At 55.0% G+C, this 13,344-nt stretch overlaps 1 protein-coding gene across 1 annotated transcript in view; it reads right to left on the reverse strand.

Moving 5' to 3' along the window:
• Tg (thyroglobulin) overlaps window positions 1-13,344 on the reverse strand; it is a 213,923-nt gene that overhangs the window by 172,961 nt on the left and 27,618 nt on the right. Inside the window, exons 12-19 of the mRNA XM_027950368.3 lie at window positions 13,060-13,197; window positions 12,622-12,699; window positions 11,999-12,111; window positions 9,791-9,893; window positions 8,665-8,865; window positions 5,098-5,310; window positions 4,248-4,402; window positions 840-996 (exon numbers count right to left, since the gene is read on the reverse strand). Coding sequence (XP_027806169.2) covers window positions 840-996; window positions 4,248-4,402; window positions 5,098-5,310; window positions 8,665-8,865; window positions 9,791-9,893; window positions 11,999-12,111; window positions 12,622-12,699; window positions 13,060-13,197 — 1,158 coding nt within the window. The remainder of the gene's footprint in view (window positions 1-839; window positions 997-4,247; window positions 4,403-5,097; window positions 5,311-8,664; window positions 8,866-9,790; window positions 9,894-11,998; window positions 12,112-12,621; window positions 12,700-13,059; window positions 13,198-13,344) is intronic.

Raw genomic sequence — 13,344 nt, forward strand, 5'->3', positions numbered from 1 at the left:
GTTTGCACATACACCAGTTATCCAGGACTCTTTAGAGGAAGGAGGATGGGACCCTAATTCATAATGCTCTTGGGTTGAGGGAGATACTTTTCACACAGGGATTATTTCCATGAGGACAAAGGAGGGCAGGAGAGTGACAGAGCTGTGCTCCTGCATCATGCCCAGGCAAAGTTTTCCAGAAGTTTCTTCCTCCGGGACAGAGGGCAAATTCTAGCTAGCCATGACCCTAGCTAGGTGTTGGCCACTAGATGGTAGAAGAGAGCTCACCTCCAGCCTGGTTAGAAAGGTGTGGATTGTTTCCTTTCCCACCAGAAAGCTCGGAGCTAAACACAGCGCATGCTCCCAGTAGCTGCCCTACAACCCGTTCTGTCCTTCCTAAGCCTTGCCACTCTCTCAGTTGGTCCCATCTTAACAGCCTGTTTTAAATAGTGACAGTGGTCTGAGATGTTTTATCATTGGAAGTAGGTGGGACAGAAATGACAGCCAATGAAGACTCCCTCCCCTACCCCATGCCCCTTCTCACTGTCCCCCTCTCTGCACAGACACTGAGGAGAATTTCCCCTCAGGCTTAATGTAGATGTTATTATTTGTTATAATTTGATGCCAGAAGCCAGTTAGGCTTGGGGTAGTTGGTTCTATTCAACCCTAGTAAGCTCTTGACTAGAACTCATGAGCCTGACATGCTTGTGAACACTCAGCTCCTGCCTGGCCATGTACATCAATAACTCTCCTCACCATCACAGGAAGGTGCATGGGCTTCACCAGCTCCCTTAAGAGATGAGGAAACTGTCACTCAGAGAGGCCTCGTGGCTTTGAGGCAGCAGTGCAGAAAAACATACCAACGTCATGTAAATCAGGAAGAGAGGCCACTGGGATGTCCTCAAGCTGAGATTTCCAAGTGACATTCACTCCTAGACGATCTGCAGCCAGACACCCCACCTGCACTGAGGAGTCCGTGCAGGCAGGACTGGAGAGCAGCGTCCTGTATGTCTTCACCTGCGGGGAGAGCAATGGGTTCCATTCAGAGTAGGAAGGAAGTTGGCCAAGAGCTAACACTAGGGGCCCAAACAGGCTTGCGTCACTTCCTACACTCCTCCAACACCTTGCTCAGGCATGAGGCATTAGCAAGCCCCTCTCCCTCCCCTAGGAAATGAGGTTTGGTGATTGAATGAGCTGCCCTGGTCACACAGCCTACATAGGTGTGAGTGGCAGAAGAGCCAGGCTCTGGGCCAGAAGCCCAGCCTCTCCTAACTCCTGTCACAGTGTTTAATTGGTGTCCCAGGCTCCGCCAGCTCTGAAAATGTCTTCACCATGAACTCACCCAGCAGGGCACGTACCCCTCAACTTGAACCCCATGGCACCCACTGCTCCTTCTTTTGACTATAGAGCCCCTTATTCCCTTCCAGCCTGATTTTGAGCACACCAGGCCTGTGGAATGACTGTGAATGGAGGGACCACAGTCTCCTCCAGTCCCAGGGAGCAGGCAGAGGTGTGAGGCCTGCTGGCCCAAGGACAGGGCCTGGCATCAGTCCAGGGTCAAACACAAGCTGCATCTTTCCCTCTTCACATTGTCCTCTTTGAAAGTGGGTCTTAGTCTGTCCTGGCTGCTATAACAAAAGGCCGTAGACACCTGAAAATGGTGAAGACAACTGGAATTTATTTCTTAGGTTCTGGCATGGAGGTTGGCAAGGCTAAGATCAATGTGCCAGCAGATCCAGTGAGGACCCTCTTCATTAGTGACCCCTTTCCCTGGGCCCTGAGGTGGTGAAAGGCCAGGGATCTCTCTAGGTCGCTTTCACACAGGCTCTGACCCCACTCAGAGTCCTGCCGCCTCATGACCTGGTCACCTCCGACTGCCCTGCCTCCTCACATACCACCTCAGCTTTTGCGGGGGGTGAGACTTCAACATGTGGATTGGGGGGACTACAAACAGACCACGGCCACAGATAATAGCATCTATACTAAGCCTGAGGGGAAGTTCACTTATGCAAAGCTTGGCATCTAGAAGGTGAGTGAGAAGGTGGGTGTCTGGGGAAAGCTTCTCGGAGGAAAGTGAAGCTGTCACCCATCAGAAATCAGAGTGAGCTGGTGAGTGACATCTCGCCCAGTGCAGAATAAGCCCACTGTCCTGCCCACAGCCAACAAGGACCTGAACGACATGCAGGCTCTAGGTCCTCCCTCGTGGCGCCCACCCGCACGGCTCCTCCATTCTACAGCTCATGCTAAGTGTGCTTCTATCACAGGAGCTCGGCCTTCCTATTTATTCTGGGGGTTCCTCTTCCCCCCATCCCTAGGCCTCAGTCCTCTCCAATAACAGCATCCTGGAAGGGCCTCCCTGGCCACGTCTCTGACATATTCCCATCTTTCCTCCTCCCTCCCCTACCCACCCTGAGTTATTTCTCTTCCTGTCTCTTCCCATCCCAGTGTTCACTGTCAAGGACCCTGGACTCAGTTCCCAAGGGTGAAGAAGTGATCTGACCCACTGAACCCTGAAGAAGATGCTCCCTTGGCCCCAACTCCAGCCAGGCTCCTTTGAGCCCTCCGCCTGGTCCTTGACCTTGACCTGTGAAGATGTGAACAAACATAGCAGAAGTTCCAATGGCTCAAGGTCACACCTGCAGGATGACCCCCATCCCTCCCTTAAAGTGCCTGCCCAGAAAACTCAGGGCTGCCAAGAGAACATTCTGTTTGTTCCAGTTGATATCTGAAGACAAGGCCCTGTGTCCAGCTTCCAGGGGAGGGCAGGAGCCCATTGCGGTGAGAGCCAGCTGGCAGTCCCAGAGTGGGTCCACGTGGACACCCCCTTCCCACTCCTCATGATTGTTCACTTCCCTTCTGCTGAGCCCCATTTGCTCCTCCCTGTTCCTGCATTTTCCCTTTCAAATGCCAGTCACCCTGGCCAAGCTGAAGTCCAGTCCAGCTCACGCTACACCCCTTCCTACTGCAGAGCTGCGTTACACTCTGCCCTAGCACTTTAATTCATGTCTAGATTTGATTGTCTTTGACAGTCCTCATACCAAAACCATGCCTGGCCTTTAACAGGCGATCTCACATTTGTAACACAGAAGAAAGAGAAAGGGAGAGAGAGAGAGGGAGGGGGAGGGAGGGAAGGAGGAAAGAAAGGAAAGGAAGGAAGAGAAGGAAAGAAGAAAGAAAGAGGGAAAGCTAGCTAGCTAGATAAGAATAGTGAAAGAGTGAAGGCAGAACTGGACCCACTAGGCTGTGGGAAACCTTGGGCAATCCATTCACCTTCTATAGGCCTTGGTCACTTAGAAGGCTAATGGCACCCACGGAGCAGGATGCCAGCAAGGTCAGCAGTCAGGAGTGTGGAGCTCCCAGAATGGGGCCAGGAACACGTCAGTGCTCTCAAAATTAATATTGTTAAGTGTATTTCTTTGGAGAAAAGGATAAAATCTATTCACAGTTCCATTTGTTTTAAAATAAATACTGTCTTTTGTGAAAATACGTTTTTGACAAAATTCTTAACCTGAAATGCCAAACCTGAGCTGCTTTAATGATTTGGCAAACTCTGAACAGAAAGACTTTTGACTGGGTGAATTTTAAAGACTCGCTCCATGAACATTTGAGACTTCAGACCAGCAAAGCCCTTGTGTACAGCACAGCTGGAAAAGCCGTCACTGCGACCAAGGGCTGCCTTGCAGGCAGCACCTAACACTCTCCTTCCAGGGAGCCTACAGTACTCCTTGTGGCTTGTCAAGGCACACATCTGGCTCCTGGTGCCGAGTGCATTGTGACATTTTAGCTTTCTTGTCCCTGGGTTCCCAGGCTCTTTCCCCATGGGGATGGCAGTACTGCATGGTCACCACAACTCTGCTCATGTCAGCCAACCTGCAGCCACCATCTCCAGCTATGTGACTCTGGGCCAATTATTGTAGCTCTCCGGTCTTTGCTCTCCTCATCTACGAAGTGGCAATGATAAGAGGGTCCCTGTGATGATCACTTGGCTAACCTACAGCACAGGAAGCAGGGTGCCTTGCAGAGGGTGAATGCACACACTGGACATCTTAACACAGAAAGAACAGCCAAGACAAGGTGGCTTCCACCTCTGCCACAATGTTTTTAACCTTGGCCAAATTTCTCTCCAGGTCTCAGTCCCAGTTTGCCCAAGGAGTAAACTGAAGGAGGGTTGAATCTGAACCAGAGGTTCATTGGAGCCTGGAGGAGGTTCCCTGTCAAGGACCCTGTGCCCAGCCCAAGCTCTCACTGTAGGGAAGGCCAGGCCTTACCTGGAGCTGGCAGAAACCACGGGCCTTCAGCTCGTCCAGCAGGAAGACCTGGAAAGCCGGCAGCAAGCCTGCGTAGTCAGCACTGCACAGCTTCCCCGGCGGGAGCTGCAGCTGGAAGTGTGCTTGGCTCTGGATGGTCTGCCACAGCTGAGGCCCTGCACGGCACAGGGGTCAGCAGGAGAGGCCCCGAGACCCCTTCCCTCTACAGAGGTAGCTCTCCTCATCAAGCTTAAAATACACAAGGGTCTCGGTTCTGTTCTGCAGCCTCGGAACCCAAACACTCCCCAACGTGAGGGCTGGCCTCCGAAATACTGACCACCCTCACAGCAAGCCCTGCCTCCGTCTCTAAATCAGGGTGCTTTAGAGGATCCTGGCAAGATTCTCTTTGGAAAATGTCCCCACCTGGGCAGGGTGCAGGCCCCTGGCCCTAGCAGGCATTAGCCCTGGAGGTCTGGGTGGGCCTGGAGGACAGGGCGGGGGGCAGAGCCCCTCTAGAGGCAGGAGGAGCACCTGTGAGCAACCAACCCTACCACCCCCGTGGGGACCCGCCTGCTAAACACTGGTCCTTAATCCAGGATGCCCAGGAGAGCTGGAATGGCGGCAATTCTCTCAAGGAGCAGAGAAGCCACACATGGCTCCAGAGCAGCCTCAGGTGAAGCCCAAGCATCTCCCCTTCCAGAAGAAAATGCTCCCCAGGCCCTCGCTCCTGCTCCTGTTGCCACCTGGCCTACCGGGAGAAGGCCACATTTGGGGGTGGGACAAGAGTCAGCCCCACATTCACCTTCCAGCCCTCACTCAGCACTGGCCCTGGGAGCTAGTGGGGTGCAGGACAGACATCGGGGTCACTCACGCTGGCAGGCCCGGGGCGGTGGAGGCTGTGTCACCCAGCGATGGCTGTCCAGGCTGCATATCAGTGGCCCCAGGGCAAAGGCGCTCCGGAAGCCCTGGCGGCAGAGCACCTGGCACTGCTGCTCGGCAGCTCCCCCTGGGCCCGAGGGTCCCTCACAGAGGATCACTCCACCAGCCACCTCCAACCCAGAGAAGGGCAGGGGGCACTGTGGGCCTGCAGGGTGGAGAGAGGAGAGGAACACTGAGGCACCTGCAGCTCTGGCCCAGATTGCCCTGCTCAGCCACCCGCCCTTCCTCCTGCCCCTGCCCACTGCTCGCCCGGCCTGCACATTCTGCCCTCTCATCCCTCCTGGACCAGCTTTATCAGGTGGCTGGGCGCACCCTCTCGGCACAGGCACTCTCGCCCTTCTTCCCTCCCCAAGCCCAGTGACCACCCACCCATCTTCCCCAGCCTACAGCTCATGCGACCTCTGCTTCGGCACCTTGAGCCCAAGGAGTGGCACCCTCAGTCCCCAACTGCCCCAAGACAGAAGCACGGCGGCCCTCGTACTGGGTCCCATGTCCACAGCAAAGCCTGTGGCTCAGGCCTTCCCAACATCCCTCCAGCCCCACTGCCAGGTCCCCCAGTTAGAGCAGACCCCAGCCCCACTTCTGCCTGGGATTCCTTTCTATGGTCCAGGGTCAGCGCAGCTCCTTCCCCTGGAGCCCCAGGCCCTGGTGTGGACCTGCATCCTGTCCACTATTCCAGATCTTTGGTACCTGTACCCTGGGCTTCTCGGGGGATTGGGTCCTTGGGGAGAAGGAAGGCTTCCCTCTGTTCACCCGGGTCTCAGCTAGATGCCGCCCCAACAGTTCAGTGGGGATGTGTTAAATAAAGGGGTAAATGAGCCCATGAGGGAGCAAACACACTCAATGTGGCGATTTCACATGTGATTAGAGATTTAGTTAATCACTAGACCTCAGTGTTGCTGCCAGAATATGTCGGTCTTTAAAATCTGCAGTGTAAGTGTGACAGACAGCAGGGGCCCCAGAGGCAGGGCTCCAAGACCTGAGAGACACAGCTCCATCTCTGGGCATGGCCTGATTTTTATTCCAACAAGAACATTGGCCTCTGGCCAAGATCCTGAGCTGTGACCTGCTGTGATCTGGTTGAGCTGCCTCTTACCACATGCTGTGCGGGCAGCAGGGAGTTGGCCTGCGGGCTGTGGGGCCAGCTTGCCAGGAAGTGAGTCTGGCTCTATCACTTATTAGCTAAATTCCCTGGAGCAAGTCAGCTGCTTCTCTATGACTCTGTTTCCTCAAAATAGTGAGAAGAACAGTAATGCCTACCTCCTAGAGGAAGCAGTTATTTAAAAACAACTTATGGGGCACTCATTCTGTGCTAGGTGTACTATGAAAAACTTTGCAAACATTAGCTCATGTAATTCTTCCCACAGCCCCATGGGTTAGGCCCCATTGTCTGTATTTCAGGGTGTGGAGACTGAGGCACAGAGGGTGAGTACCTTGCCTCCATCAGAAAGCTGCTGTGTGGACCCATGTCCTCAGCTCTGTACAAGCATATTCATTAAGTGTACTAGCAATCCCAGTGCTAAGCATTGTAGAGATGACCTCAATTAGTCCTCACAGCGACTCAGAAATAACTACTATTGAAAAACCAAGGTCCAGGGAGCTTAAGGGGCTAGCTCCAGGTCTCTAGCCCATGAGTGGGGAGCGGACACATAAGTACTGCCGTCTGCCCCCAACTCTGAGCTTCCTCCACCAGGCTCTGCCGCAAGTCAGGAGGCGGCTTCGGGGACTCACATCTGAGCCCTCTTCACTGTGAGCACAGGGAACCTCGAGCCTAATGACACCAGGAACCCAGGACTGTTCCTCTTCCCTGGGCCTGAATGAATGGTTTCTTGGCCCTGGATGACATGATCAGGAGTCCAGGGCACTCGGAACTTGGAAGGAATATGGGCCATATCTCTAGGTCCCATCACGTTAAATCACACAGCTTTCCCCAGCTGACTCCCTCAACTGAGGCAATCTGAAGAGACCAGACAGAGCTGCTGTTCCTGCCACCTCCCACCAAGTTATTTCCCACCCCATCTAGACTTCAGACTCAGACCCAAGGCCATCAGGAGCCAGAGGAGCAGATAAGGACACACTCCATTGTCGGTGCCACAGTTAAGCCCTTGTAACCATTCACACCGCGGCCCTGAACTACTCAGCAGATGAAGGAGACCTGCTCAGCGACAGGAAAAGAAGATAAAGTGCCTCTTCCCTCATTTCTTTTTCATCTTCCACACCATCAATAAGTGACCTTCCTGAGCCTGCCTCCTGTCCTCTCCTACAGCTGTATAACACAGAGTCAGCCAGCAGGACCCCTAGCTAAATTCTGGTTGCTTTCTTTCAATGTGTGACTTGGCCATGTCCATAAACCTCTCTAGCCTCAGTTTTGCCATCTGTAAAACGAGGAGAGAAGAGTGCTCTATTTGCCTGCATCATTCAAAGGCAAAAATAAAATGAGGGGTGTGAAAAGCACCTTTAGCAGGCATAAATAAGTCTCTGCCTGCTACCGCTCCTAGATGGCCCCGCAGAGTGAATTTTGGCTGTGCTTGACTGAAAGCCCATCCTGCTCCCCTCTCCTATCTCAGAAGAACATCTCACTGAGCACCTGCTAGGTACCCCATTGGTGGCAGCTGTCGAGGGCCATGGAGATGAGTGTGAAGAGGGCCACTGTGTACACAAGGAGAAAACAGGGAGGAAGCACCTAGGAGAGCCTGGGGCACAGCTCCAGGGTGGGAAGGAGAGAGGATGAGGGAAAGTAGGCTCTTCCCCACCCACTGCAGCCTCCTTCACAGGGGCAGCCAGGGCCTGCTCGACCTGCTTACAGCTCTGCTCCAAAATGGTGCTTAGAGATTGGAAAATGTAAAGTAAACAAGCAAACAATAAGCACAGCAAAAGAAGTGAACTGCAGTAAAAGCAGGATCTTGTACAGCAGTATTCCTCGACCCTGCGGGCCTCATCTCCCCAGTATGTAACAGATATTTCTAATGTCTCCATTTCCTGGAATGAAATTCACAGATAGTCTCACTCACATGCTCCTGAAAATGTTTAAATGATTGTGATGTCCCATGAGTAGACTTTAATATCTAATAATGTATTTCAGTATTCTAACATAGTCAGGTGATGTTTCTTTCAGTATTTGATATTCAAATGATTTTTTAAACTAGAGATAAAAATTAACAAGTCAACAACTCCACAGACACCTCATGCCCCTGTGGGGTGCATCCATCCTGAGGTCCTGCAATCAGGTTCCCTCCTCTGACAGGGACAAAGAGTCCTCCTTGGGTCAGCAATAGAGCTTCCTGGGCACCAGCTCTGGAGAGTCCCTGGCCAGGCACTTCCCAGCTTCAGTCCCATGGAGCATTTCCAGGAAGTGGGCATAATTTCCCCGTGGTGGCACTCAGTCTCTAGGGCCCTCTTGCGCTTCCTTCCCACTCCCATCCCCATGGCCTCACTTCCTGGAGCCCTACCTGTGAGTGAGGGTGACATGTGCAGAGATGGTCCAAGGGGCGGAACTTACTTTCACAGGCGGGCTGGCTGCCCACCACGCGGGTCCCGGGCACCTCCTCTCCACTCTCCAGCACACACCAGCAGCTGCCCTGAGTCGGGTCACACTGCACTGGGGAAAAGCCCCCATCCTGTGTCCTGCAGGCTGGGACGTAGCCTGGGCCGATGGCCCTGGAGAGGGCTCCACTCCTGAGGACTTCACAGAGGCCTGGGCCTGGACAAAGACACAAGTCAGGTGGAGCAGGCTCATGGCTCCTGCTCCCTGTTTGGGCACAGCAACAAAAGCTCCCTGCCACCCACTGCCATCCCGCCAACCCGCCTGCAGGACTCCCAGGGTTTACACTCTCCCCTCATCTGTCCTCAAGGTGCTTAGGACCCTAAAGGAGAGGTAGGTGAGGGGCCAGGACAGTTCAGTGAGACGAGGGTGACAAGTGTGGAGTGCGGGAAGCACTGAGAGGCCACAAAGGGCTCCAGAGGGAAGGCTGGCAGGTGCGTGAGGGTCAGCCAGGGGTGTGTGCCAGGGGACACGCTGTGGGCAGCAGAGCCCGGCTTAAAGAAGCTCCTGGGGAGACAGCATCCGCCCTCTCCCAGGTCTGACAGAACTGATCACAATCAGGGCCCACGGCAAAGGTGAGGAGGAGCGTGAGAACCAAAGAAGGCAGGAGGGAGCCAGGGTGTGGGCCCTGGGCCATGCCAAAGGCCCATCTGGCCCCGAGGGCCACGAAGCATCCTTGGTCTCTGGCAGATGGGGGACATCAGCAGCTTGCCCTTCAGGCACACCCCTGGTCTCCCCTGTGGAAGCCAGGCTGCCTGGCTAGGCTGAAAGCCTGGGGCCAGGTGCAGCCCACTGTGCGTCAGGCCCTGCAGTGGCCACCCCAAGAGCACCAGTGCCCCTGTGACCGGGGCAGTTCTGGGTGGGCTTCCCCGTCACAAAGCCCAGCCACTCTCTGCTGCACTGGCTTCTCCGACAGTGGGTAAGACCCCCCTTCCCCTGGGGAGAAAGCTGGGTGGGTGAGGTCCCAGCCATGTGCCTACAGCTATGGAAGCACCAGGGCTGGGACAGGACCCAGGTCTGGGGACTGCACACCCAGCGCTCAGTGGGGAGGTAGAGAGGTGACAAGAGGGGGACAACTACTCACACTGGCCACTGCTGCTCATGCCAGGTGACACTTCTTCTCCTGATGCCGGGTGCACACACGTGGGGCGCCCCTCGGTCTCCTGCAGCCTGGCATATTCTCCTGTCTGAGACAAAGCCAAGGTCACAGCACTGAGCAGTGCTTTGCAGTCCGCCTATGGGTAGGTGGAGGTCTGTAGGAGGGCCCTCCCCAAACACCGACCACGGCCTCTCCTAGCAGAGAAGGGCATTCTGCTCGGGAGGTCACGACCTGCTTCTGTCCCTGCACGTCCACAGTGGAGCTGATGGTTAAATGGAACTGATGGTTACAACAACCCCACAAGGCAAGGATGTCATTACCCCTCTGAGGCTGGGGACCAATTCTGGTGACCCTTTATCCCAGAGGGGAGGGAATGGAGCAGGGCCTGGGGCTGGTTGAGTGACAGGTCGGGCCCAGGGCCCCAATCCTTCTAGCCCCTGAGCCCTCACTCTCCTGAACCAACCCCGCCACTGCAGAAGTGATTTTTACACAGGAACCCTGGGGAAGGCCTGAGTATCTGACTGGAAATAAAGATGCCATCCAAGGAAACTACCAGCACTCATCTGGGTAGGACCCAGAGTAGCATCCCGGGATCAGCCCTTCTTCCTCACTGCCCCAGGCCAGCTGGGACCCTGGCACGCCTCTTCACACAATCAGAGCCTCAGTTCCCCACCTCAGAAGACAGGAGGAGAGGGCCCCGCATGCATGGGGCCAAAGCCACAAGCAGAAACCTGGGGAGGCCTGGACTGCACCTGCAGCACTTCCTTCAGGGCTCCCTGACCACAGAGAGTCCCCTGCCCACGACTGTGGCCCCCAGCGCCATCCGAAGTGCTCTGGGGAGAGGCGTTTCCTGGCTGCTGCTGGTTCCTCTAGTATTTGTTGCTACTTTTTCACTTACAATCGCTGTGCCTGGTTTGCCAACAATCAATGACAATGACATGGCATCTGGCATTTGCCAAGACTGGAACCACGAGGCTCGTGGTGTGCTCCCATCCACCCACTCCTGGTGCCATTTGTACCCACATAGCACCTGGGGAGGGAGGACCCCTACTGTCCTCACTCTCCAGAGAGAGGCCCAGAGAGATCAGGTGACGAGCCTCTGGTCACACAGCTTGAAAGCTGCAGAGGTAAGACTCCAACCCAAGCAAATGTTTGAGAAAATCATGGTTATCAGGCTTAAAACTGAGGACATTCTGGCCATGAGCTTGACTCTACCTAGGGGCAGGCTACAGACATGGCATTCCGTTTGGGCGGGGAGAGCCTTGGGTGCTGTTTATCGGCACAGCCCTGCTCCAGGGCTGGACATGAGAACCACTGGGTCCCAGGGTGACCAGGCCGTGTGCTGGAATCAGGTTGCCCATCTCAGGAGCTGTGCTTCCACCTTCCCTCCCTCATGAGCATCAGTGCCGGGACAAGGAGCAGGGCCCGTTGTTAGCCAAGTCAAAAGACTTCACCATGTTGCTAATTCTCTGCAAACTCACTCATAATTGAGCCATGTTCACAGTGGTCAATAACGATAAGGAAATCTGCTCGGCACTTCCAGCCTGTGCTATGCCGATCATCTCACTTTCTGGAAGCCCCTGGGGCTGAGTAGAGCAAGCAGAGGTGTCCCATAACTCCTACCTTAGGGGAAAGAAACAGGGGCACAGGTGTTTCTATCACCTGGCAGGTAAGGGTGGGATTCCAGGCATGAACTCTTTCTCTGGGAGCTTTTGTCAGTGCTTCTGTCAATCGTCATGGTCATCCAGGAAGCTGGGAAGTGCATGGGATGAAGCCCCAGTGCAGGGCCCTGTGCCAGTAAACAGCACCCAAGGGTGGGAACCTGAGGAACCCAGGGATCTGGCCCAGAGGACTCCAGGAAACACAACGTAGCAGTTGTACAGGTGCTTGGTCATCCTCAAACACTTTTCATGAGAAATATTTCCTCAAATCAATCCCAGTACAAGACAGAACAAAATGTGGCCTAATTTTATATTTAAAAAAAAAAAAAAGCCACTGGAGCACAGAGAAGGTAACTAAGTTGCCTAAGGACACACGGTCAGGGTCTACTAGGCCCACGGCAAATACCCAGGCTCAAGATTCCTTATGAGTCTTTAATGAAGCCAGATTAGCTGAAAAGTAGAAGAGCCATCTTCAACCAGAGGAGGTGAGCTCTGCCTCCTTGCTCACTCTCCTGAGCCCTCAGAGCCTCACCTCTAGGCAGGTAGGGGTGAACAGGTCTTCCGGAGATGGGTTTTCTTGGGATACAGCTTGTTTCCAACCGGAAAGCAGCCCGTTGGCTAGAGACGTCTCACAGGTGGAGGGGCCTGTGGGAGTAGCGGGTTGGCTGGGATCACCAAGGGAAGGCAGCAGCCCTGGCTGACTCCAGGTTTCAGAGGTGGCATCGAGGGAGGAGGTACCCTTCACAGAGAGCTGGAAGCTCATGACATGTGCCACTTTTGAGATGTCGAGGGCCATTGATGGCACAGGGCTGGCACTCGGGGGAACAGGCAGGGACTGCAGGTACAGATGAGAGTAGGAGATGAAGCCAGGGAAGTGACTGAACTGCCCCATGCGCAGCGTGTAGGGATAGAGCCAGGCTCCTTCCTGCTCCTGCTCCCAGCCCGTCCCTCCACCCACCCACCCAGGAGCAACCACCAGGAAGGTGGGGTCAGCACTAGCCCTGGCCCTGGGGTCTTGGGGAAATGTGTCTGGTTGTGCTCAGGGGTAGGTCTGAAGGGCTGGCCCATGGAGCCACCCCACGCGTGAGTGACCACAGCTGGCTCCATCAGCCTAGCCTGCTGGGCTGGGGCTAGACAGTCCTGGGCTTCACTCACACTGGGGGAGGTCTGGGGAGCGCGCAGTCAACGAGGCAGGAGTGGGCTCCCCCTTCCCGTCCACGCACCAGCAGTGCCCTGGAAAAGAGCCACAAGCCAGATGTTCAGGAAGCACCCTGGGGACACTCCTGGGCATCTATAAGCAACCTCCCTCTCTTGCATTCCTAGCAGTCGTGGCCAGGTACCGGCTTTCCCACCCGGCACCGTTCACCATCACAGGTCTTGGCGTCCACGCCCTTGACCTTCCAGATGGCTGAAGGGCTCTGCTCCTCTCCCAGCACACAGAGGAGACAACCAGAGGCCCGAGGAGCTAAGGGCTTTGTCCAGGTTGCCGAGGAGAAAGGGACCCAGGAGTCCAACCTAATTGCTTCCCCAAATGGGGTTCTTTCCTCTAAGAGAAAAAAACGGGCATCACTCAGCTACCCCAGGTCCCCTTACCGGTCCCAGCGTGGCACTGCACGGGCTCCCAGTTTCCGAAGGCATCACACTGCGGCACATAGGGGCCAGATCGCAGAGGGCCAGCTCCTCCAGAGGGGTCCTCCAAGGATGATCCGCTTTGCTGATAGAAGCTCAAGGCTGGAGTCACAGCAGAAGAGCAGAATGTGACCACCTGCCCTGGGCGCCCTGTCACAGAGAGCCACCCAATACAGCTCCGCTCCAACATAAGCAACCCAGCATAGGGTGGCCTTCTTATTTATCTGACAAACATTAACCCCAGAATAT

Source organism: Marmota flaviventris, chromosome 15 (assembly GCF_047511675.1).
Source record: "Marmota flaviventris isolate mMarFla1 chromosome 15, mMarFla1.hap1, whole genome shotgun sequence".
Classification (NCBI taxonomy): Eukaryota; Metazoa; Chordata; class Mammalia; order Rodentia; family Sciuridae; genus Marmota; species Marmota flaviventris.